The following is a 22,854-nucleotide window of genomic DNA, read 5'->3' as shown; positions in this document are numbered from 1 at the left end:
AATTATGGAAATGACGCAAACAGGTTTGGTGGTGGGGGGGGGGAGGTCCTTTACAAGAAAGGTTGGCGAAGACAGTCATGACTTCTAAAAGGGGGGAAAGACGAAGGGTAGCGGGGGAGGGGAGAGGGGACGACCGCCTAAACACCCCTCAGGCGAGAGCTTTTGACACTGCAATGGAAACCCCCGTCGGGGTCCCGTCGTCGTCAAGGGAGGGGAGAGGGGGAAACAAACAAAGGTGCTGTGCTGTGGTTACCCCCAATGCGTTCGTTCGTTGGTTCGTCTGTTGCTGAAGGCTGACAGCGGGGCAGAGGGACCCGGTGATGCCCACCCACCCGATGAACCCCTCCAAACCCACACCGCGTTTTTGGATAATATCACACAAACGCACAACATACATAATACATACATACATACATGCATACGTACATGCATACATACACACACAAAACGCAGCACCCTACGTTTTCACGCCGTTCTCGAACCTGCACCCCTCACCCCCAAACCAAAACAGTCCACACGCAAGCGTGTGTACGGTATGTATCACACCGATTTCAGCGGCCAAACGTTATCACCGCCACATTGCAGTACAATGTACATGTTATGTACGACATTACATTACTGTGTACGGCGCACCTTTGCACATGATGGCTGTGCGGATGTGGGTGCGGATGTCGGTGGCAGGCAGACCAGCCAGATCTCCCCATCCGCACATCCAAACGTCAAGAGGTCGTTCCGAAGGGGGGCGAACGCCATGGAGGTGACGGGGGAGGTGGCCTCGGCCAGTACATGTTTGACTCCTGGTGGGGGGAAAATGGCGGGAGGTGAATGGGGAAAGAGGGGGAAAGAGGGGGGAGGTGTCGGCGGCGGGGCGGGGAGGTAGGAGCTCCGCAACCCCCCCTCCGCATACGCCCACAAAAACACAAAACCACACGCCGACGAGCCAGAATACGGGCGATCTTAATACACCTCAACCTCAATCTCAAGTCACCAGGCACACGGATGCCGCATACCCACAGACACACAGACACCCACACCCACACACCTTTTCCCCCTATTCCCCTTCCCCCTTCCCCCCCAAGCCCAACATTCCGCCCCACCTTCAAACGAATACTTGACGGTGGCGGGGAGGGGTTGCGCGTTGGCTGCCAAAACCCCGGGGGGAGGAAAACCGCCACCGCCGCCGGGGGTTTGCTGCACCCTGCTGTTTCTGCTATTGCTGCTGCTACTGCCGCCAAGGCCTTCCCTGCCATGAGCTACCGCACCTGCTGCTGCCTCCGCGGTTGCTGCTGCTACTGCCGCCGCTTTGCGCTGCTGCAGATACTCGCGATACGCGGAGTAGGTTCCAGAAGACCCGGAGGCCCATAACTGCAGAGGGGGGAAACGGAGTTGGTTGAGGTTGCGGTTGGGTTTGGGGAGTTGCTGGTTGGGGATGAAATGGGATCGAGAGGGAGGGAGGAGGGATAAATGGGAGAGCAAACAGAGGGGGAAACATGTTCACGAAAAACACGCAAGGGGACGAACCGGACTGGCTGTGTAGGGGGGGAAGACTGCAGATCGGGTTCGTGTGTGATGCTGCGTGTCAGAGGATTGAGAGATGCATGGCCCGTAAGGCCCTGGAAGGCTCGAAAGGAGGGGAGGAGTTCCGAAGGGCGGGGGTAAGGGGAGCCCGGTGCCTGGGGTTGTGATCCTGCGTGAGGGCGGCATGCCGTGAAGGCCATGAAGGCGCTTTTGTGCGCGGCCCGGCAACCCGCACCTCTCTTGCCACGGATGCATCGGGCGACTTGGCCAATATATAAGCTCTGATCTGTGAGATTTGGCTGGCGCTGAGTTCGCCACGTGGCATGGGGCCTCGCTTCCGCTCTTCTTGACTTCACAGCCTGATAATTAGGAGTTCATTGCCGGTGGTGATGCCATAGACACTATAGCTACGGGCTTGGATAATTTACGCGTGCATTTGAAAGGAATGAAGGACTATGACCGACAATTTATTTTGCAGCACAAAATGTGGTAATTTAATATATCTTTCGCAAAGCAAAAAATAGGCAAGACGACTGCATGCCTAGGTCGTTCATTTGACCTCCAGAAGGGTGCGATGTGCTTCCCATAAAACTCCTAAAGGAACCTTTATAATCTTGAATTGAAGAAATTCCCAGCAAGAAGCATTGAGTGCCACATTGGGGTGTAAGCCTTACGCATGTGACATCAACTGTGGCATCAACTGTGGCATCAACTGAAACCCGCCCTTCGGAAGTTGCCCTAGGAATCTGTTCTTCTAGCAGCAAATCACATTGCCTATCATAGCTGAAATGAAACGATATCTATGTGTTTATCCCCTATCACTGACCGGTGCATCTATTTTCAAACGGCCCTCACTCCTTCGCAGCTGCCTCGCACTGGGTTGACTAATGCTACATGCTGGGTATACATCCTTACTCCATGAGCTAGAAATAAGCATACATGCTTGGCAGTTTCCTGACACAAGCAAACATGCCTGGCAACATGCCTAGGGTACCGTTGGCTACCGACCAGGATATGCAAATCAAAAACAATAATAAAAAGCGGTACATGCACCACATTAAGTTTTCCAGACGCTTTGTAAAGGCATGGGCAAACCAAAAGCTACAGGAATGCGTATCGACCGCTCCGACAAGCAGCAGACTTCAGCTGAAACTGCTTCAACAGAACGAACGCTGTTCCGCCCTCCCAGATAGCTCAACAGCAGCTTGTAGCCGGTTCTTACACAAACGGCCGTATAGACACGCCAGGCCCCGACCTGTCGTAGTCCGCTTTCGCGGACTTACCTTGCCTTACACGTTAGTAATGTAAACAAGTCATGGCGCACACCAAAGATATTCCCTCGCTAACTGTTCTTTGAGTGTTTTAACGGATTGAAGGGCTCTCAACCTTCAAGTTCGGGTAATTATTCAACCGTACCGTACCGTACCGTAGCCTACCGTACCGCGTAGATCCTCCTAAACATGCACAAGTGGCACGATCGGTGCGGCATTGATCGTTGGGAAGGTGGGGGTAATAGAGCTGTGGCCCGATAACCCTGCAGTCCCTATCCTTGCCAACGAAAGCCCAGACCACGGGTGCCCTCTGGTCAGCTGGCTAGGACTTCTGACTGCGCGCTGGTGCTGAGGCCGTGGTGACTGACCCGCGCTTCTTCCTCCGGTGGCAACCACGGTGGCGGAGGGGCAGCAGGTGGGGGGCGACCCGCGGGTGCTGCTCCGGGCCTCCCTTCCTATCCCTCGCTCTGCAATAGGCTGCCTGCATACAAACCTGACAAACAGGTCACGCAGAATACATACAGAAATGCACTCGGAGGGTTTCGGAAAGCACCAGTCGTCAGGATCATGAGCCTGCTTTGTCGGCCCCCAAGTCGGCCGCACAGTCTTCGTCCCAGCTCGGTTCGCCAATTGCAATTGATTGGTTCGCACCGAGGTTCAGTTTTTCCGAACAGTCAGCGGCGCCGCCGCATCATGCTTGGGTCAAATATCTCACCGGGGGTTCAGTCAGTAATACAGAGGTCGGCAAACGCCGCTGGTACCACAGCGGGTCCTTCCGTTGTATCCGCTGCAGAAGTTCAACTCTATTCTTCATCACGGGTACGGCAGCCGTACGGCAGGGTGCAGAAATCCCCCCCAAAAGGCAGGTTTGCGCAGTTTTGAAGCTATAAACTTCATCATTAGGGTTTTATCTTTAACAGCGATGGTGTAACGTAGTAAGTTTGGTACATCGGCCCGCAGACACTCTTTCCTTGGCTTTTACCAAAAAAATTCCCATACAGTTATTCGACCCTGGCACCAGTACCCGTGACAGTTATTCAGGGTTTGCCGACCTCTGGTCAGTATCCACCGTATTGCCCCCATCATGTGCTTTCTGAGCTGGTTAGCAGGTAGGCAAGTACGCCGGTAGGTAGGAAAAGTAAGGTGGGTAGGGCAGGAAGGTAGTTGCTGGTTTTTGATAGGTAGTTGCTGGTTAATGATAGGTAGTTGCTGGTAAGACAGGGTAAGGTAGCTTCCAGCACAACGGCATCGCTGCGTCTCTGCCATTGGTGGAATAATGATAACGACAGTCGTTGGAAGTGTCGAAAACATGTCGTGCGCGGCAACAAGGCACCCTGGACGCAAGAAAGGTGTCCAACCAACCAGTACATGTAATACCTGACTGCCTTCGAGTCTTTCCGGACAGCAGTAGTGTCCGGCAGCGCGGGGGTTCCATCCGAGGCTCATAGTCGCTAAAATGGCTGTATGTGGCTATCTCGATAGGAAAAAAACAGCATGTTGGGCTGATCCTCTAAAGGCTCCAAGGTTAAGCTGACTACGACCAAAATGCGCGGTAGGTGCGGGCGCGCTCGTCGGTTCGTCGATGCGGAAAGCCTTGAAAGAGGTTTTGTGAGGGCAGCCTAATTCATCACGCTCTGCCACAGGAACGCCATAACGCGGAGGTGCTTAATACAGACCCGTCCATCCCTACCCAGAGACAAGGAAAGAGCTGTAACCAGTCCGAAACCTGTAAAGTGTATAACAGTACAATATGTCGCAAAGCCGTGACGACAAATGTTCGGTTGGGGAGCTGTCAAACGGGAAACTCGCGTACGAGTTGGTCAACATAATAAGACAATAAGCCGATCTACTCTTCTATTACACATCTGCATCGTTGTAGGAGTTAGGGTCTAGCAGTACAAAATGCCACTGCCAAGTCCATACAAGGGGCCAAATGCTTTGTAGCGGCCTCACGGCTTATTTATTCATTTCATTATGCAAATCATGCATGCGGAGGACTTGTACTTCAAGCACGCATTTGCTGTCTGTGGCCTTCCCCAGGTGCAATCGGGGAAGAAGTGTACTGCAAAAAGCACGTAATTTCAACTTCCTCCACTGTGAACATGTACTTCTCTGTACGCAGCTTGCAAGCGGGTTACAGTGCCCCAAATCTAATACTGTTCGGCAGTGTACGTCCCCGTCGTTACATGTACTGCTCTCAGATAACATACCAAGCCCAAGCACATGAAATGAAGTGAATTTTAGTACATAATCTTGGTCACTGGCATAAATTTCAGGCGGCACTTCAGTTCTATTATCTTTTGACATAACGCTTGTTAGGCTACAGACATGCTTCGTCCACCTCTTCCCCCGCCGGCAGCATTGCACGGGCAGCCAACTCTTGTGGGCGACCAGGAACTGTTCTCTGAGGTCCTGAAGGTGAGGCCGCGCAGCTCAGCGAACGGGATATCCGGTGTCCCTGCAGATTGTACTTTCGCGCCGACTGCTGGGGTCTGGACCAGTTCTGATCGCAAATGCCGCGTGATACACGAAGTTAATGCATTTGCTCATTAGGATAACAATCATGAGCGCATGTGTCTAAGCAGAGGTTCGACAGGTTTCCGGACAGGTCCGGGAACACTGGATTAACTCTCCATTTGCTATGACTAGTTAAGACACGGGACGGATGATGGTGATTACCAACTGATCACCTGTCCTATATGCCCACTTTGCAATAATGTTTTGTTCGCGACGGGTCGACCAACTTAATCGTGGCGCGATGCAGGTGCAAAACAAGATTTTTTACCTGGATCTTAAACAAAATGGTCGAGGGAGATACATTAAGATTGCTGAGAAGGGTGAGTTCCGGAATGTTTCTATAAGCAATTGGCGATGATGCCATTCGCATACCGACGGGTATGTTGCGTTCTCTACCAGCCCTAATCAGGCAGATATATTGAAATCTTACATACGATGTCCAGCCACACGGTCTCTGTCTCTCAATTGCGCGTGTAGCCGTGCCTGCTTTACTTTCGATTCCTATTACCAAACACGCTTTTCCAGCTCCTACAGCATCCTGCCCCAGAACCCACCGTCCCTCGCGAACCTCTACATCATGAGGTCATATATGAACCTGTCACAAACCTTGCTCAGCTCACGCCCAACTTGCCGCGTCTCGTCTCCTGGAAAGAGTGTCTTTGCGCGATTCGATCCCCTGAAATCTCTCTTGGAAAGCTTTGCACGATGTTATCACAAACCGGTTGCTGCGGCGGCAGTAGCGGCGGCTGTAGTTGCGACTGCGACGGTACCTCTTCCCGCGCATTGCTACTGCCGCCCCTTCTCTGCTGCGCAACCCCGGAGCCTACTGTGTCGTACGGGCTTGGGGCGTGCCGTATTGGCGCCAGCAATGCCGGGACACTGGTGCTATGTGACGCCTCTCCCTCGCCTGGATATAGTCGGAGGGGGGGAGGGTGGTAATTTGGAAAGCGGGTGAAGAGGAAGACACCGATGGATCCTTATTTGAAGCTGTCGGCGGGGAGGCAAGCGACACCACCCAGGGTTGGGGGGAAAGGGGAGGGAGCATGTCACACCTTGCCGCAGTGAATGGTCTCGTGGGTCTCTCCCTTGTTCGGAATCATAACAGTGTTGCCGTTGGTACAGATGCCATTCGGTTTCGATCGGGGGGACGGGGGACGGACGGCTTACCCTGGAAAGCCTGCTGTGCCAAATTAGGACTCCTACCTTGCGACCGCAAGTCTTCCAGCGAAACTCCCATCCCTCACCTCCCGTTCCCACTCCGGGGGATGCGGGCCTTCTCAGTCATGTAACCCCCTTGCCGTACCCCTCAGCTTCAGTTTGTAACGGTCGTCGTACCTTCGCAACCCATCTATCGCCCCGCACCCGCCACCCGCCCTCATTCCTATCCTTGAATCCCTTAGTGCTGGCCTACTGCTTGGCCAGCTGCTGCTGCTGCTTGAGCTAGCTACTGCTACAGCTGCTGCAGCAGCCGCTGGCTGTGCTTTGTATCGTGCAGATGTGTGATGATTCAAACCCTAAGTTACGACTTCCTTTTCCCATTCAAACTCTCACACACATATATGCGCCTATAGCCTTTTCCCACCGATCTTTCCTCCCTTCCCCTGCCCTTCCCCTCCCCTTCCCCTCCCCTGCCCTCAGGCAAGTACCGGCCAAAGAGCAGCGTGGTGGTGCCGCTGTCCGGTCTGCACAGCTTCATGCAGCTCTTTGAGTACTATCTGAAGACCGACGGGTGCGCAATAACCCGGGGGCCCCCGGAGGGGGGCGGGTGTGGGGGGTATGGGAGGGGGTGTGGGGTGTGGAGGAGGGCGAGAGAAAGGGGGAAGGGGAAATGAGCTAGGGGACGCACCGACGTGTCTATTGTTGTGTATTGTTCTTCTGGGCTCCACCCCCACCCCCACCCTATAGCTACCCTCGCTTGTCCTCCGGCTCTTCCCCATTTTCCCCCCTCACCTCTCTCCTCTCCTAACCCCTTCGCCCCCTTTTTTTCCTCCCCACCGGCCCCGCCACCCCGCCCCTCCGCTCCCGTTTTGATACACTCTTGCCCTGGCAGCAGCTTCAATCGTGTGTGGTTCGTCTTTCCCCTCCCTTCACCCCTCCCCCTGCAGGTCCGGTCCCCAGGCCCGGGATGTTGTGGTGGAGTCCAAGGTCTTCAACTTCAGCTGTGGGGAGAACGACCGGGGCAGGTACCTTCGCATCTTTGAAAGCGGCGGCGGCTATCCTGCAGGTAGGTGTAGGTGTAGGTGTACAGCAGAGTGGGGCTGGTGTGTGAATGGTGTGTGTCGCGCCGTGAGGCATATCCACCTCACGGCAACCGATATTCCCCAACCCCTTCTCAACCCCGTCCTTAAATTCCCGTCCTTAAATTCGCAGGGGGCTCCAGTCTCATGGTACCCGCGGGGTGGGCAAACGCCAACATCCGCGCCTTTCGGGAGAGCTTCGAGAAGATCGCCAACTGGCTCAGCCAAGCTGGTTTGCCGGTGCGTGTTAGGCGGTTAGGTGGTTGTTGGTCAGGCGATTGTTTGGCTGCGGAAATGTACGGTAGCTGCACTGGTTGGTTGACTGGTTAGTTGGTCAGTTTGGTTGATTGGTTGTGCGGTACATTCATCTTTCATTTGGGTTTGGGGGTTGAAAAGCGGCGGCGGGGCGGGGCGGGGGGCGGGGAAGGCTCCAGGGCGGGTGGGAGGGACTTGGGCGTCCAGGTAGTCTCAAGCGCTTGCGGGGAAGTGTATTGGATGGGGTGGATGGGGGCAGAGGCGGAGGTGACTTTGTCCGTTGCCTTTCCTTTGGAATCGCCTGTATGTGGTGGCGTGGCGGGGGGAGCGGCAAGGTCTAGTACTCCTCTCCCTCCCCTTGTTCCTCGCTCCTCAGCCCCGGCACCGCCGCCGCCCAAACAACCCAAAACACACAACTCTATGCACAAGAAAATTAATTACACACAAAACATTCTATGTATGGAACACAAAATTAGGATTAAATACATTTTTTATACTTAATATCAAATTTTTTAAAAATTAAAAACTTAAATTTTTTTAATTTAAAAAAACGTACAGGGTGTCGAGATGTCTTCGGGTCTGGCACTTTCGTCCAAGCCAGACAGCGTCACCCTGGATGTCAGCAAGGAGGGCGGCCCGGTGCTGTCGGTCGGCTCCAAGCACTTCTTCTTCGACGCCCGAATGAACGACCGCGGGCGTTACCTCAAGATCAAGGAGGTCTCGGGCAATATGAAGACGCTGTTGGTGGTCCCTGCACACGCGGTCATTAAGTTCCAGGAAGCCATCTCTCTGGCCATGCTCGCGCAACCCCGGCCCGACGGGGATATGGGAGGCCAGGGGACAACACCAGGCGTGCAGGCCTAAAAGTACGATGGTACGACAGTACGATGGTACGGCAGTGCGGCATTATAAGGCATCGGAGAGTATAGCAGCAGCCGGTCGTCCCTGTGTTGTCGTTTAAGGCCTCTTGTTTTGTCGCCGTGTGGGGATTGGATACCTCGTGTAGGCGGCTGGTGCGATAATGAAGAAAGGAGGGGAGGGGATGCCCGCGCGCGCGTGCGTGCGTGTGTGGAGTGTGTGTGTGTGTGTGCGTGCGTGTGTGTGGGTGTGTGTTCTCAGGATACGCGTGTGTGTCTCTCGGGAATGGGCGCGTGTTGCTATGGTGGATGCGAAGGGCGACGGGATCATCGTGGCCATCGCGGCACACCACTTGGGTGCTGTTATTATTGATGGTGGTGTCGGAGGGGGGGAGATGGGGACTCCCGTAAAGGGGGCGATGGGACTCGATCTCCGGTCCTGACGGCGATTGGGCACTCGGCATTCTTCCCGACCACATGGAGGAGGGAGGGAGGGTAGCAGCGTGTTGCCCCGTCCTCCGCCGCCGCCGACATAGTCCTAATGGTGTCTTCGATGTGTGTGGTTTTGGGCGGCGGCAAAGGAGTCCAGATTTGATCCCCGGGTACATGCTGGACCGCCTCGGGGGGGGATTTGCTGCTGCTGCTGCTGCTGATGATGATGATGATGATGATGATGATGATGATGATGATGATGATGATGATGATGATGTGCAGCTTTTTCTTTGGCGGAAATTACTTTGGATAGAGTCTTTGGGCGCGGGCGGTTGGGTGTGCGATGTGTGTGGTGGTGGGGGAGGAAATTAGGGGTGGGGGTGGGGGAAAATTGGAGGGGTGGGGCGGGTTCCCCCCTGGTCCACCCGTAGGCTTTGAGCGGCGGCGACTCCCCGGCGCGAACGTCGTGGTGCTTCAAATTCTGCCCCTCACCTCCAATGGCTTGCTTTCCTTGTCAGGTGCGTGTGTGTAAGTCTATGTAAGTCTGTATGTCTGTCTGTATCTAAGTGTATGTGTGCAGGTGCCAGAGTAGTGAAGTGACTGAGGAGAGTTTCGTCACATCGGGGGGGTGTGAGAAGCGACGAACACTTACCACATTACCGTTTAAGAACGATGACTATAAAAATGATGATATCAATAAACATCTGGAGTGCGCGCTGCCTTTCATAAGTCTCAGGTGTACGGAGTACGGCATGCGCTTCTTAATCCTGCACCTTTGTGTGTGCTTTCCTGCCGTACATACATGAAAATAATTTAGCTCTGCTGACCCTGCACGTGGCGGGGATAAGGCAGGGGAAATGGCTGGATGCCAAACACATCACTAATCGTGGCTTGTGCCGCTTGTTTTTTTTGTGTTGAGGTGTGGGAATGCGCCTTGCAGCCTGCCCCATCCATCTACACCTTGTACGACGAGCTCGAGCTTTGAAGGGCCCAATAAAATGAGGGCGCAAGTACGACACGAGCCTTATGCTTCAGTGCTTGGCCTTAGTTATTAAAGCCTGGATAAATGACTCCCTGATGGTGTGTGGGGGGATGGAAGCTTCAGCCTATGGATGCGTGTTTTAATGTGCTTCATGCTTGCGGCCTGCACATGTATGTATGTACGTGACGTGCGGACGCACGTAAAGAGCATGTGTGTTTGTGCCCTTTGCACTGCGCCTTCAAACGTGTCGAAGTGAAAATAACGACGCTGTGTCTGTCCGGGGAGGTCGTCGTGATGTGTTGTAATGTGGTGGTCGTGGAAGGGGGGGGGGCTGCCGTTTCCGCAGCTCCAGGGGTATAGCGGGAGGGGGGGGAGCGGGCTCCGCACCTGGACAACAAGATGCGCTGCGTGGCTGTCGAGGCGACGCCGTCGCACACGTCGGCTTGCCGTACAATCCATTGAACCCGGATATAAAAATTATCTGTTATAGGGCATGGTCGCGTGGATGGCCCGCCGTACAAGCGGGTTATCACTGGCTCGCGGAAACAAGCACATGCCGGGGAAGAGGGGACGCGGTATGAGTTTTCTTCGTATGATTGCGAATCTTGCATTGCTACGGCTGCTGGAAGATGTGTTCTGTCGGGGCCTTTCTTCCTGCCATTGACGCAAGATGAGGTGGGTTTGTTGTTCTGATATAGAATAAACGGGACGTCGTGTCGTTCGGTACGACAACGCAGTTGCGGGAATTGAGGAGTTGTCGGTTAGAGGTTGGTTTTCGGTGCTGACTGTCCCTCCAAGAGAACTCCTCCTGCATTGATCTTGCCTCGAATGAAGCTGTTTGGTACCGGGCGGGGGAAAAAGGAGGCGCTGATGACGATTTTGTGATGCCAGGCGCTGGCATGCAGTACGGTAAAAGAAGGTTGCTGATGATCGTCTCATAACTGTAGTTGAGAATGAACGTGTACGGCTGTACAGCTAAATTTCCATGGCTCAAGTTGTATACGACAGACGTTTCGGGAACGTGATCGTCTCTCGTGAGGGGGTTTAGCTGTTGTTTAGTCCTCTGACACGTCGCGTCCCACCGGCAGACTAATAAACGGAATATACCGCCGCGGCATATTCATGGAGGGAGGCGGAGACGATGGCCATTGTCCTGTGTGCTGCGAGTGTGCGGAGGAAATGCAGGTCGCCTACTGGATCACCGAACACCAAAAAGAACATGTTATAAGCATTATGCCTTAAAACTGATATACGGATTTGCGGTAGTTTTCAAGTACGACTATGATGTTAGTACACAGAGCTCAGTCCAGCTAATTATGGTTGTTTTACATTATGGGTGTCTTTGCAAGTGCGTAAGTGCATGTTTTCTTATTATGAATGGAGGCTGTGGACTTAATGGCCTGTTTAGTCATGTCATGAAGTCGAGTTTGCGACCTCAGTCACTCCGCGATCTTGTGTGTACAATGTTCGCCTGAGCGGACGCGAGGAATTGCATGCCACCTAATACCTTTACTTTTATCTACTTGTGTAATTCACGTTTAACGATCAATCTTAAGGAGGGAATGGCCGAGGATACCGTTATACACAGCCCTATAAATGGTATTGCCTCCCAGTCAAGATTGACTCATGGTCACAACCCTGGTTCCTCGAACTGAGATTTCGAAACTGTTCGGCACTACTGGCTTTCCAAGCTCAATAACGATACACTATCCTTCAATCTCTTTTGCCGGAGCTTCTCCATGCGTTGAGCAAAAAGACAACAAAACGTAACATCATCGCTCCCGCTCTTATTCAGAGCGACAAAGCATTGGAAAACGACGGCGGTTGGATATAGTACGGAAGACATGTTCCGCGACAAGTCCCTTCCCCCTTCCCTTTCCCGCGAGGCCGCTGCTCATCAGATACCTCAAGAGGGCCTGGCTAATGAGTCACGTCATACATGCTACGTAATACACACGCGCGTGGTTCACATCTGCCAGCAACTGCCCGTTTTAGCAACGTGCCGAAGTCTCTACCATTTCGATTCAACCAACCGTGCAAAATTGAGCCTAGGCGCTATACCAGACCACATTATGGTTATGGCAACTATTGCTGCAGTTGCGCCAGCTGCAACAAGATCGTCACCCTTCCTCCTCCACCCGCCTCCACTTCATCATCGCCATCGTCAACATCCATACTTGCAAACTCCAGGAGGCGTTGGGTGTCTACTCAGAAGCAATCCTCATAGTGAAGCTGCTGAAACGCTGCTGAACCCGCCTGCGTGCTCGGATACATCCTCCCCTCCCCATCACAATGCAATAGGCAATTTCCGCCCCACTCCTCTCCCTTTCCCCGTTTCCCTCCCTCCCAAAGGAGAGGAGTCGGCCGCTCCGCCGCCGCTTTACGTGATGACGGTGGGGCTGCTACGGCCGGTGAACTCCTGCAGCTTGGATACCTCCAGAGCCACCTGAAAATTGGTTGTTGCGAAGGAATGGCAGACAGCTTAGCACCGTGGGAGGCAGCAGCAGCGACAGCGGCAGCAGCATGGCGCCAGCCAGAGAAGCAGGAACGGAACTTTCATCTTTCCCAGGCAACCCCTCTTCTCCTTTCATCAGGCGGCGAACAACCCCCGGCTCGTTTAATCCCCAGCTCCCAATCCTACTTCTGCCCTTTACAACACCCCCTCCCTTCTTCTCTCCCCCTGCCTCTCCAGCTCTCAAAACAAAGCCCCCCCTCCATGTACGCACACGCACACAGCCACACACCTTGATAATGGGACCCAGAGCCTCCTGCGCATCCAACATCAGCTTTGCGGGGTCCGAGGTATACTGCTCGATGTATAGACGAATAGTGGCGCCGGACGAGCCCGTACCCGACAGCCGGAAAATAATGCGGGAGCCATCTGCAGTACAGTGCGGTTTATTTGTGTTTCGTAGAGGCCGCCGGGTTGTCAGCATCGCAACACGACGACGCAGGGAGGGGGTCTTGGGAAAACAGACTGAAGAGCTAGGGAACAGGAGATTAGCCGTACACGCGAGGGCGTACACCGCGGGGCCACCGCCCTAGCTACCTGGCGGAGGGGACCCCCACCCTGCCACTATTGGACCATCCACCACCCACGCACCCCGCCGCCAGCTAGCCCCTCGCCCAGACCTCAATCCCCCGCCCATCCTTCGCCCAGCCCTCACCAGTGAAGATAAAGCGGAGGCCCTGCTTGGACGCCTTAGAGCCGTCAATGGGGTCCGTGTACTCGAAGTCGTCAGCGGTCGCCAGCGTGAAGTCGCCAAACTTGTCACCCGGCTTGGCGGCGGCGATGACAGAGCGCAGGTGGTCCACCATCTTGTTGGCGTCAGCGGAGGCGCACTCTTCGTAGTCGTAGCGGCTGTAGTGGGGGAGGACAGGAGCAAGGGGGAAGGGAAGTTAAAGGAAGGGGTATGAAAACGGGTTGTGTGTGGGGGGGGCCCAGAGGAATGTAGGCAAGGATAAAAATATACGCCCCCGCAGAAACTCTATACAGAAACGGTTCCCGACCAGAACACAGAAAAACATCGAAAGGGAGAGAAAGAGAGAGCGCGACTGCATCCCTGAAGATAATGAACTGTTTTTGGCGCATGTAGATTGTAGCTGAGGACGTGGAGGTGGTTGGTCGTTGTAATGGAAAGCCAGGACGGGAAGTTATACCTGAAGAAGTTCCTGCCGTACTTCTTCCAGTGCGCAACCGCCACGTCCTGCACCGTGACCAGCTGTCCGCCCTCCGGCACGTCCTTGTTCTTGGCGGCCACGATGGATAACCAGGACAGCACCGCGAAGATGCCGTCCTTCTCGCGGATGTGGTCACCACCCGTGCCGAACGACTCCTCGCCGCACACCGAGCACTTGCCTGTATGCGGACAGAGGGCGTGCGGCAGGGGGCCGGCAGAGAGGGACGCGTGGGATGAGGGAACAGGCGCACAGCAGATTAGAGAGTGTGGCGCGGAGGACGGGTTACGAGTGGGGGCTACGCGCGAAGAGGACGAACAGCAGGACCGTGTAAATGCTACCTAGGACTGTAACTGCTTTTGGTGGAAGGGGCGAGGAAGAGGAGGAGGACGAGGACCACCTTGTTCTCCCGGCTGGCAGTGGACGGGGGCCACCAGCCCCGATCCCTGGGCTCATCACGTCACAGCGCCAGTGATAACCCGAGCGCCAAAATCCAGGGTCCGCGCTCTAGGAGGTCCAACCAAAGTCCAACTATGGCTTCGTGCGGTCTCTGCCGGGTTCGGGTTTTCTCAGAAATCCTCTACTCACGTACATACATACATACGCATACGTATATACATGCAGGCGGCTGGCAGAGGTTAAGGCCTGACTTCTGCTCCCAGTCGACCCAGTCGACCCGGGTTCAAATCCGCCTGCCGGCTCCTCGGGTGTTTGAGGAGTGATGAAATGGGAGGTGGCCCCCCATCTTATGGACGGTGTAGGACGTGATAATATCAACTTGCGAGCTGACCAGGAACTAAGTTGATGCGCCGTTGATCCGCTAGATTTGGTTGGATGCTGGTGGTGAGTTGCCGAACCCAACGAATACATTCTGAAGTCGGATGGGGTGACGGATTAGGGTGCCCCTCTAGCAGGGGAGAGCAGGGACTGCCCCGGGAAAGGGGGCCGCTGGCGAAGTTGACCACCCTGTAACAACATACATACATGCGTTTGCAATCGCAAACACACACAAACCTCCTCCTCTTACCCGCATCCATGAGGTTGCCAAAGAACTTCCAGCCCGTGGGTGTCTCGAAGAAGGGCACCCCCAGGTCCGCGGCCACTCGGTCCAGCGCCCCGCTGGTGGGCATGGAGCGGGCGACACCCTGGGCGACGACATCACGGGGGGGCCCAGTCGAGAGCAGTTAGAAGAGAAAACGGGGAACGGGCGGAACGGGCGCAACAAGGATGCGCCAACAGTACTACGGTGGTAGGGGTGCGTGTGAGGACGGAGGGGGCGAGGGAATGGGTGCAGGGGGGCTACAAGCACCGATGCCGGCATTGGTTATAAGCGGACCTCCTCATGTTTAAAACATACATACATGCATACACCACACGCACAGCCGCGCGCGCAGTCGCTCGTGCCCCGACAGCACCCAGCATTATCGGGTAGTACCTTGAGGCCCCCCTTGAAGTAGGGGATGCAGGACTGGGCGTTTGCGGCGATGATGGCCACAGAGTCCGAGGGGTTAACAAAGAACTTGTGACCCAGGATCATGTTACGGTCGCCGTCACCGTCTGAGGCCGCCCCGAAGGCCGGAGACTCGTCCGCCCACATGATCTTGACCTGCACGGGAGGTACGGAGATAGCATCATCGATGTTGATAGCACCGCTGTCGGGGGAAGGCGAAGGGCCCGGGGGGATGATATGGATGGACGACGAATAGTCCAAAATAAGACAAGTGCTGATCACACCGTTACTTACACTTCTACCATTTCTGCCACTACACCACCGCCACCACCTTGCAACCATCACCATAATCACCACCACCACCATACATGCCAATTCGGGAGCAGCTAACAGACCCCTCCCCACGCACCAGCTCCTCGGCGTAGGTGAGGTTCGGGTCGGGGTGGCCGCCGTTGAAGTCCGGAGAGGGAACACCGTCCTTCACGCAGGACGCCGGAGCGCCCAGCTCCTGAGGGTTGAGAGGGAAGGAGGCGCGGAGAGGCGGAGGAGGTCGCAGGGAGAGAGGCAGCATTTCCGTATTGACGTGAAGAGGACTCTACGACACGAACAGTAAAACGAATCCTCGCAGGTAGCGGGTAGCCGGGAATCTCCATTGGGCCTACCTAGTCTCAAGCCACACCACAAACACAGGCCCTCTCTTGCTTGGTCGTCATCCCCATCCCCCCATAGCCGCCACTGACACCCTTACATACATTCACATATAAACGCGCGCACGCGCCAGCCCCCTCACGCGGGCCACCTTAGTACCCACCTCCACCAGGATGCGCTTGGCATAGGGCCCGGTAACCGCGTGCATGGCATCGAACACCAGCGAGAAGTCCCTCCTCGCCAGGAAGCTCTTAAGCAGGGGGAAGTCAAACACGCTCTGCAGAGTGGCGAGGTAGTCCTCCACGGGGTCGACCACCTCGACCTCGAAGTCGCCAAACTTGGTCACGCCAACCTGCGGGAAATGGGCATGAGGGTGGTTGTGGGCTGCGGTCGGGGAGGAAATCAAAGATGAGTTTACTGGTGTGTACATGTATGATCTTATGAAGGCGTGTGTGTAAGTGCACTACTGTGGAGCTAAGGGGTTGGATGGCGCCCCACACCCAATGGTGCAGTGAACCAGGGGCAGCCCGCATGAGTGCACGTGAGGCATCACGCACATGTACATGCATGCATACATATATAAACGCAATCACAAGCTGAAACCACCCCCCACACACACACAAACCTTGCTCAGGTCCACGTCCGGGATGTCGGCCATATGCAGTACGGAGACCTTGGTGGTCTCGCCGTAGATCTTGTCCGTGATGCGCTCCGGAGCCGGCTCACCACCCGTGTAGTTGAACTTGATGCCGAAGTCGTTGTCAGGACCGCCGGGGTTGTGCGAGGCCGACATGATGAGGCCACCTGCCGCCAGTTCATTGGTTACCATTTGGGTTTCCGTTTGGTTAGGCAGCGAGAGGGGATGAAAGAAGGCGCCGAAGTGCGCGCGCGGGGTGGGGGTGGGGGCAGGAAGATTTAGCTAAACAATTAGCAGAGGGGCAAAAATGTTGGGATGTTGGGGGGGTTGGGAGGTTGGGAGGTTGGGGGTTGGGTTGGGTTGGGTTGGGTTTTTTATCATATCAATAAATTCCATTCCTTGAACTACTTTGCCAAAAGCAGTGTTGCCGTGCGCTAAGGAGTGGGGCAAAGCGAGGAAAGAAGATTGCAGAGGGCGGGAGGCCATGAGAATGAGATTGCTTGTTAGGAAGCTGATCTGATCTGAGGTGGGGGCAGCTGCGACGTCACTGAGCCGTGGCGAAAGCGATCGTGGGGGAAAGTAAGAGGGATAGAACGGGAGAACAGTATTAGGGCCCAGCTCCCAGATATTACGCGACTCCACGAGGCCCTTCCCCAAGTCAGGCGCCCCACACAAGGCATAACTGTGCAATGTGGGTGCAGAAAGCATTCAGGGTGAAATCACATACAAAGAAACAGGGATTGGACTGCCAGCGTCCGAAATCCGATACTGCGAGAGTCCTAAGCGATAACGTCATCGATTCATGGTTCCGGAAGCATGCGGGTGGGGGCGGGGGCCTGCAGAGGGTGAGGAAGGGGTCAGGTCCCCACTTGTGTAAGGCAGCGGACGTTTCCATACGATAGGGACAGCGACACGAAAAAGAAAAGCCTCCGCTCCGCTCCCTTTACACAAGGGGGGCGCCTCCGTCTGCAACGAGATTTTCCGGCCAGAATGCAACTGACCCAGCAGCAAGCACGTGAACTGCTGTCCTCTCTTCCGAGTCTCTCACGGGAGACAGGCAGCTGAGCCAAAAAACCCCTTTCGAAGGCCCAGGCGTTTGGGCATTTTCGGGGCTGTGGCCGCAAGAGACAGCCCTCGAGGGACAGCTATCAAAGCAAGCCTTTCCAGGCTGCCGGTTTCTTCCATGATTACTGAGCTGGAACATTGGTACATGGCAGCAGCACACCTTCGGCGACGAAACGCTGCGATATCCGGGGGAAGAGAAACCCCCGTTGACCAGCGCCCAGAGTAACGATATAAATGCGAAACGCTCGGAATAGGCGCCCGCGATAGGCCAGGACTCAACCAATTATGTTGCGATGGCATGACGCAAAGCATTCAACGCATATGGGAAATGATCGGAGGACCTCAACAGCCCGCGGCATGTCGCCGGAAGCGCGCCACGAAACGGGCTTCCATCCTTACCGTAGAGCTTCCGTCGACGGATTAATGCCGAAGCAGCTGGGGTTGCCATCAAGGCGTTTTGGCCAACAACGACCTTCTTGAAGCCGTTGCCTGCTGCCAACTTGATAATTATCTGTGCAGCTTCCTTGCCAAAGTACCGCCCATCACCACCCAGGCCCAAGGACTGGCCCTTGATCTCATCACCCAAAGCACAGAACAAGGACTGGACCCAGTTCGCAAGGTAGTTCTCCTGCATGAACTCCTTCGTCTTCTTACGCAAGCCAGAAGTGCCCGTCTTCTGGCCCTCATAAGGTTTTGTTGGCAAATCTTTTACATTGAGGCCCTGCACATGGTTGCGCAGAGAGTTATCAACACTTCCCCGAAGCAATGTGAATTTCCAAAGTGATCGAGGACCGCTTGACGCCACCTACCGCCACGGCCGCCATTGCAGGAGTTGTTACAGCTGCTTTCCCCCGGCGAGAAGAGCCACCCGCACCCATACGCGGACAGGCGATGGCGACCCTAGGTCACGGACAGCGATGGTGTTGCGGATAAGGTTGGGCTTTGTATCGTGGTTCCAAAGCGTTTATACGCAGATCTTTATGTATAGGCAGCGCTGCATACGCCGTGCATCACATGCTCTGGCGGTTGCAGTAGCAGGTGAGACGTATGCGGGAGATAGCCAGAAACGACTTGCCTGTTCGGCGCAGACCGGCGCACGCTGAAAGCTTGCTGCGTGAGCCGCATCTTTGCAGCCCCCCAATTAAATCAAATAATACCGTGGAATCCCAGGTTATTACCTTGGCCTTCGTCTACCCGTCGGGTTCGCCCGGAACCACATCCGAACGGGTCTCGGAGCCTAAGCAGCCTTGCGAAGAACTTGGCAGAATGCGCGATACTTGGGATTAAATTTAATAACACACATTTAATTGCTTTCTTGCTTCAGAGATTGCAAAAAGCAGCTTTCCGGCACCTAGCTAAAGATCGTGCTTGACGTCGCAATGCCGCTCGTGTCGCTCCACTTATCCTTAGGAAAGGTTTCTTTGTATCCTAGGGGACAGGTAGGTTGCACGCTAAACGTTAGGGTTCTTTGTGACTTTCGTCATTCGCAAAGTTAGCCAGAGTGTGTTGTTGTGCAGGTATGCACGACGACATCAACAAAGGCGCGTTCTTGCTGCCCAGGTACGCATGTGAATGTGGGGATTGCTGCGGAGACGCGGAAGTCCGTCCTCCTACCGCTTACTTCCGCGAAATGTCTCCAGGCTTCCGCACCCGGAGGGCAGCGTTTCCAAGAAACACTACGAGGAGCGCAGTTGATATCCGGGAGCTCTCAAACATCATCACAAGCCGGGAACTCGAGAGTGGGGAGCGTGAGTCACCTTTGATCTCACGGCGAGCCGTGGACGTGTGGGAGGGCAGCTGCAGGAGGCGGCGAAGGCAGGCTAGGCTCCTTGGGCTTGTGTATCATCCCAACGCGGAACGGAACTGTGCCCTGGCGCCACATCCCTTGCATCCTTCGCCCCAGCACAAGCGTGGATCCGGTTGTGCTCTCTGCTGAAACCATCGACAGCCACGGCGACCCGCCGCAGACTAAAGCACATTTTTACGCACAGCTGTACTGTGCTGCCGCATTCCATGATGTTTCACGCATTATCCGCACCCCGCACCAACCCACGCGGCCCCGGGCTGCCCTGGCCCGCGGTCGAACAAACGGGGGAGGAAGGGAACGTGTTATAGGTATCAGCTCCTCCCTTACTTTCATAAAACAACACATCATCTGTAAGCGTCCGAAGCTGGCGTCGCGCCAGTGATTTGGATTTGCGTCGAGCACACACTGGCGGTGTTAATTGCCCGAATCGCGGTCGACCCAAATCGCCGGATTTGAGTTAAGCCAGATTAACGCACAAGGTAATCCGAATACGTTTCCACGACCAACGTTTTTCATTGTGTCGTAGAGCAACACGCCTTGGAGGAGCTTGGTCGTGCTCTGGGTGAGCCTCTGGCCACCATCAAGAACATGGCCTTCCGCCAGAAGGGCTTGCTAGCGCTGGACGCGGCGCAGATTAAAGAGCATATCGAGCAGGTGGCGAAGATTGTGGACGTAAGTGCGATAGCGGCTGGAATGGGGATGGGTGGAGGGCTGGACAACGCCTGGTACTGCGGGACAGGGCTGTGCGGGGTGTGAGTTGCGGGTAAGGGTAGCAGGGATTGAGTACATCGCATCTAGACGTGACTTTGGTGCTAAGTGTGAGGGTGCGAAGCTATCTCGCTAACCTTTGTGAACGTTGCAAAGGCTGCAGGCGCCACCCCGGCCACGCTGCTGCAGCGGCGAGGCTGCAGCAGCAGCAGCAGCAGCAGCGGCGAGGCTGCAGCAGCAGCAGCGGCGAGGCTGCAGCAGCAGCAGCAGCAGCGGCGAGGCTGCAGCAGCAGCAGCAGCGGCGAGGCTGCAGCAGCAGCAGCAGCAGCGGCCACAGGACAGCATCATACCCGAGCCAACGGGGCACACCTCTCCCATGTATTAAATCTGCCCTGCGTCCACCCCGTCCACAGCCGCATGCACGTCGTCCCATTGCCTTGCTCGCACACCTTCCTTACAGGTATCGTACGAGAAGGCCCGCCAGATGTGCGTCATCCAGCCCAGCCTGCTGACCGATACGCAGCGTCAGGCGGAGGCGCTTCAGTACGGCTTGCGCATTATCTGCCACGACCTGAAGGCGCCCAAGGACGAGATTGTGGACCTCATCATCGCCAACCCCTCCCTGCTGCACGGCCGTAGCATGCGGCTCTCCGTGGCGGACATGGCCCATTTGGCGCTGCTGCGGGAGCCGCGGGGACGCATTGTGGACTAGGCTGGGACCCTAAGGGGAGGGGGACGGCGGGAAGGGTGAAATGGGATATGGAGAGGAGAGTGAGGCCGGTACGCTTCGGGAGCGCTGTCGGAAGCAGGCGGATGTACCACTACTGCTTGTTGTTGTTTTTTGCATTGTGCGGTAATTTATTGGGTGGTTTGGGTACAGGTGGGCCTTTGGGCCGTTGGGCCGGCTCTGTGGTTTGGGATAATATGTTGTAGTGTAGTGCATCATTACTGTGTAGCTATCGCGCTACAACATAATATGTGGGGAGTTTGGGGGTCGTGGTTGAAATGTTCTCGCTTGCATTGCGTGCGTGTGTTACAGCGCGTCGATGGGCGGAGGCTGGGTGCGACCTGAATGCGACCAATGTGTGAGGAAAAGGCCTGTAGCTTGCGGCTGGCGCTTTGCAGCAGTGCAAATTGTAGCCCTCGCTGCACTTGAGTGTGTGCAGTACGTGTAGATTATGGGACCGGGGCAGTCCGCGTAGCTACTGGCGATGACGTTAGCTGCCCGCTCTTGTTACCCGAAAAATCACGATTCAGATGCGAGTCAGGACGTTGTGCAGCCTGACATCCCAGGCAGCGGACAGTGTTGGATCTGCAGGTCAATGTTCGATTCAATGTGACCTTGTCGTTATCTAAGGTAAACACATAGATAGGCGCTTTGGTGCGCGGCAGACCGGAAGCTGGCGAATGGGCCGCGGGCCATACGACGTGTACAAGCTTAAAATTTTAGCAGGCCAAGACCCACACGCCTACCGTATCGCGGCGCAGTTGTACACGCATTGCCCAAGAACTGAGCGTGATGAAGCTTTCCATGTTATCCGATATTAAACACCCGACAAAAAGGCAGACCGCCGTGTCGTTCGATATCGTGATCACCGAAACATTGTATACCCGGGGCATCCAGCACTACTAAAGATGTCATCGATTGGCGTGGTATGATTGATTGGCGGTGGTGCATGTGCCACATTTTCAAGCCGCCATCCCACAACTTCATGCAGCTTCTTTGCCCGGAAAGATGTTTTTTCACGGTGCGCACCATTACTACCATATGATGTATTACGGCGCGCAGAACCCGAAGGGAGTGCAGACGCCTGAGAGCGTAGAGCACCGGGGACACACTCTCATGCGGCCTAAGCTGCTGCGCAGTCTTAGAAGCCGAGCAATATATAACCCTGACGTAGGGGACTAATGTGCCTGGCGGAAACCTCCTCTCATCGAATGATGATCATGATGGCGTCAAAACCTTGATCCGCCCTCGAAGTCGGCAACCCATAAACGCCACGGCCGTGTAGGTGGCCCCGGTGCTCTTCCCGGCGGTTCGGCTCGGCCAGCTCCCCGACACCGCTACGTGATTGATGTAGAAGCCGCATACAGGAGGTCAAAGCCTGGCAACGCTCCGATGCGACGACTCCGGCCGGGGTTGACAAAATACATGTATTAGAAGCACTGGCACACACGCAGAGACACACGCACACACTCACGGCTAGCCGGCGCGCAAAGCTGTAATCATTTGCGCCCCCGGCGGACGCTCCTGTCCTCGTCGAAAATAAGTAGGGTGTGCCTGGGAGGCGGGAAGCGTATATTGAATCTCAAATTTCCGTTCCCTCGCCTGACCACATGCGCCCACAGCCACGTACCAAAATGAACGGCAACAAATCCACGTGTACTGCTAATGCCATCCGACCGCCAACCGGGCGGCAAGACACTGCTGCGACTCCGTTCCCACTCCAATAGCAGCCCAGCGTGTCTCAAATACTCATGATCTGCACCAGCCACGTCCAGCTCCTGCCGCGTAGACACACCTCAAGGAGGCATGCTCGTGCATTTCTGTGTACCCTCTTCTCTGTTCCCCCTCCTTACCCCCACACTCTCCATCGCAATGGAGCCTCTAAAACCGCAACACGGATGAGTTGATTAGGCCACTGCATTGCCGCTAATGCATCTTCTCCAATGCAGCTAAAGCATCAGCGCACGCTAGACAGACACTAGCACTCGCCGCAGCGTAGCGGGGAAGCCCAATAAACCCTAGTCAGGCGCAGGCATATACCACGGTGCGGCTGTGCGAGCATGGC

General features: G+C 55.4%; 4 protein-coding genes across 4 annotated transcripts in view; 2 read left to right on the top strand and 2 right to left on the bottom strand.

Annotated features, from left to right (window-relative positions):
- Positions 1-1,843, bottom strand: part of VOLCADRAFT_86340 (uncharacterized protein) — a gene marked incomplete at both ends in the record, with an annotated part of 5,141 nt that extends 3,298 nt beyond the window's left edge. The window contains 3 exons of the mRNA XM_002945856.1: positions 634-797; positions 1,098-1,110; positions 1,754-1,843. Of these exons, the coding sequence (XP_002945902.1) occupies positions 634-797; positions 1,098-1,110; positions 1,754-1,843 (267 nt within the window). The remainder of the gene's footprint in view (positions 1-633; positions 798-1,097; positions 1,111-1,753) is intronic.
- Positions 1,844-2,978: 1,135 nt separating this feature from the next.
- On the top strand, positions 2,979-8,662 carry VOLCADRAFT_86339 (uncharacterized protein; the record flags this gene model as incomplete). Its single annotated transcript, XM_002946205.1, has 7 exons — positions 2,979-3,021; positions 5,149-5,207; positions 5,554-5,626; positions 6,945-7,035; positions 7,412-7,530; positions 7,677-7,783; positions 8,357-8,662. 7 exons carry the CDS (start codon positions 2,979-2,981, stop codon positions 8,660-8,662), a joined length of 798 nt encoding a protein of 265 aa, XP_002946251.1.
- Positions 8,663-11,815: 3,153 nt separating this feature from the next.
- On the bottom strand, positions 11,816-18,438 carry VOLCADRAFT_78928 (uncharacterized protein). Its single transcript, XM_002945855.1, has 11 exons — positions 18,357-18,438; positions 17,947-18,268; positions 16,471-16,649; positions 16,009-16,197; positions 15,607-15,705; positions 15,183-15,353; positions 14,775-14,892; positions 13,730-13,928; positions 13,237-13,430; positions 12,814-12,950; positions 11,816-12,515 (listed from the first exon to the last, which is right to left on the bottom strand). The coding sequence occupies exons 1-11, from the start codon at positions 18,423-18,425 to the stop codon at positions 12,450-12,452; spliced, it is 1,743 nt and encodes a 580-aa protein (XP_002945901.1). The 5' UTR covers positions 18,426-18,438; the 3' UTR covers positions 11,816-12,449.
- Positions 18,439-18,876: 438 nt separating this feature from the next.
- VOLCADRAFT_102853 (uncharacterized protein) lies at positions 18,877-22,505 on the top strand. The gene is made up of 5 exons (XM_002946204.1): positions 18,877-18,986; positions 19,065-19,107; positions 19,188-19,295; positions 19,881-20,026; positions 20,523-22,505. Exons 1-5 carry the CDS (start codon positions 18,927-18,929, stop codon positions 20,772-20,774), a joined length of 609 nt encoding a protein of 202 aa, XP_002946250.1. The 5' UTR covers positions 18,877-18,926; the 3' UTR covers positions 20,775-22,505.
- The last annotated feature ends 349 nt before the right edge of the window (positions 22,506-22,854 follow it).

The sequence above is a fragment of the Volvox carteri genome (assembly GCF_000143455.1).
Source record: "Volvox carteri f. nagariensis unplaced genomic scaffold VOLCAscaffold_1, whole genome shotgun sequence".
NCBI lineage: Eukaryota > Viridiplantae > Chlorophyta > Chlorophyceae > Chlamydomonadales > Volvocaceae > Volvox > Volvox carteri.
The sequence above is the reverse complement of the archived record's forward strand: the minus strand, read 5'-3'. Positions and strand labels throughout refer to the sequence as shown.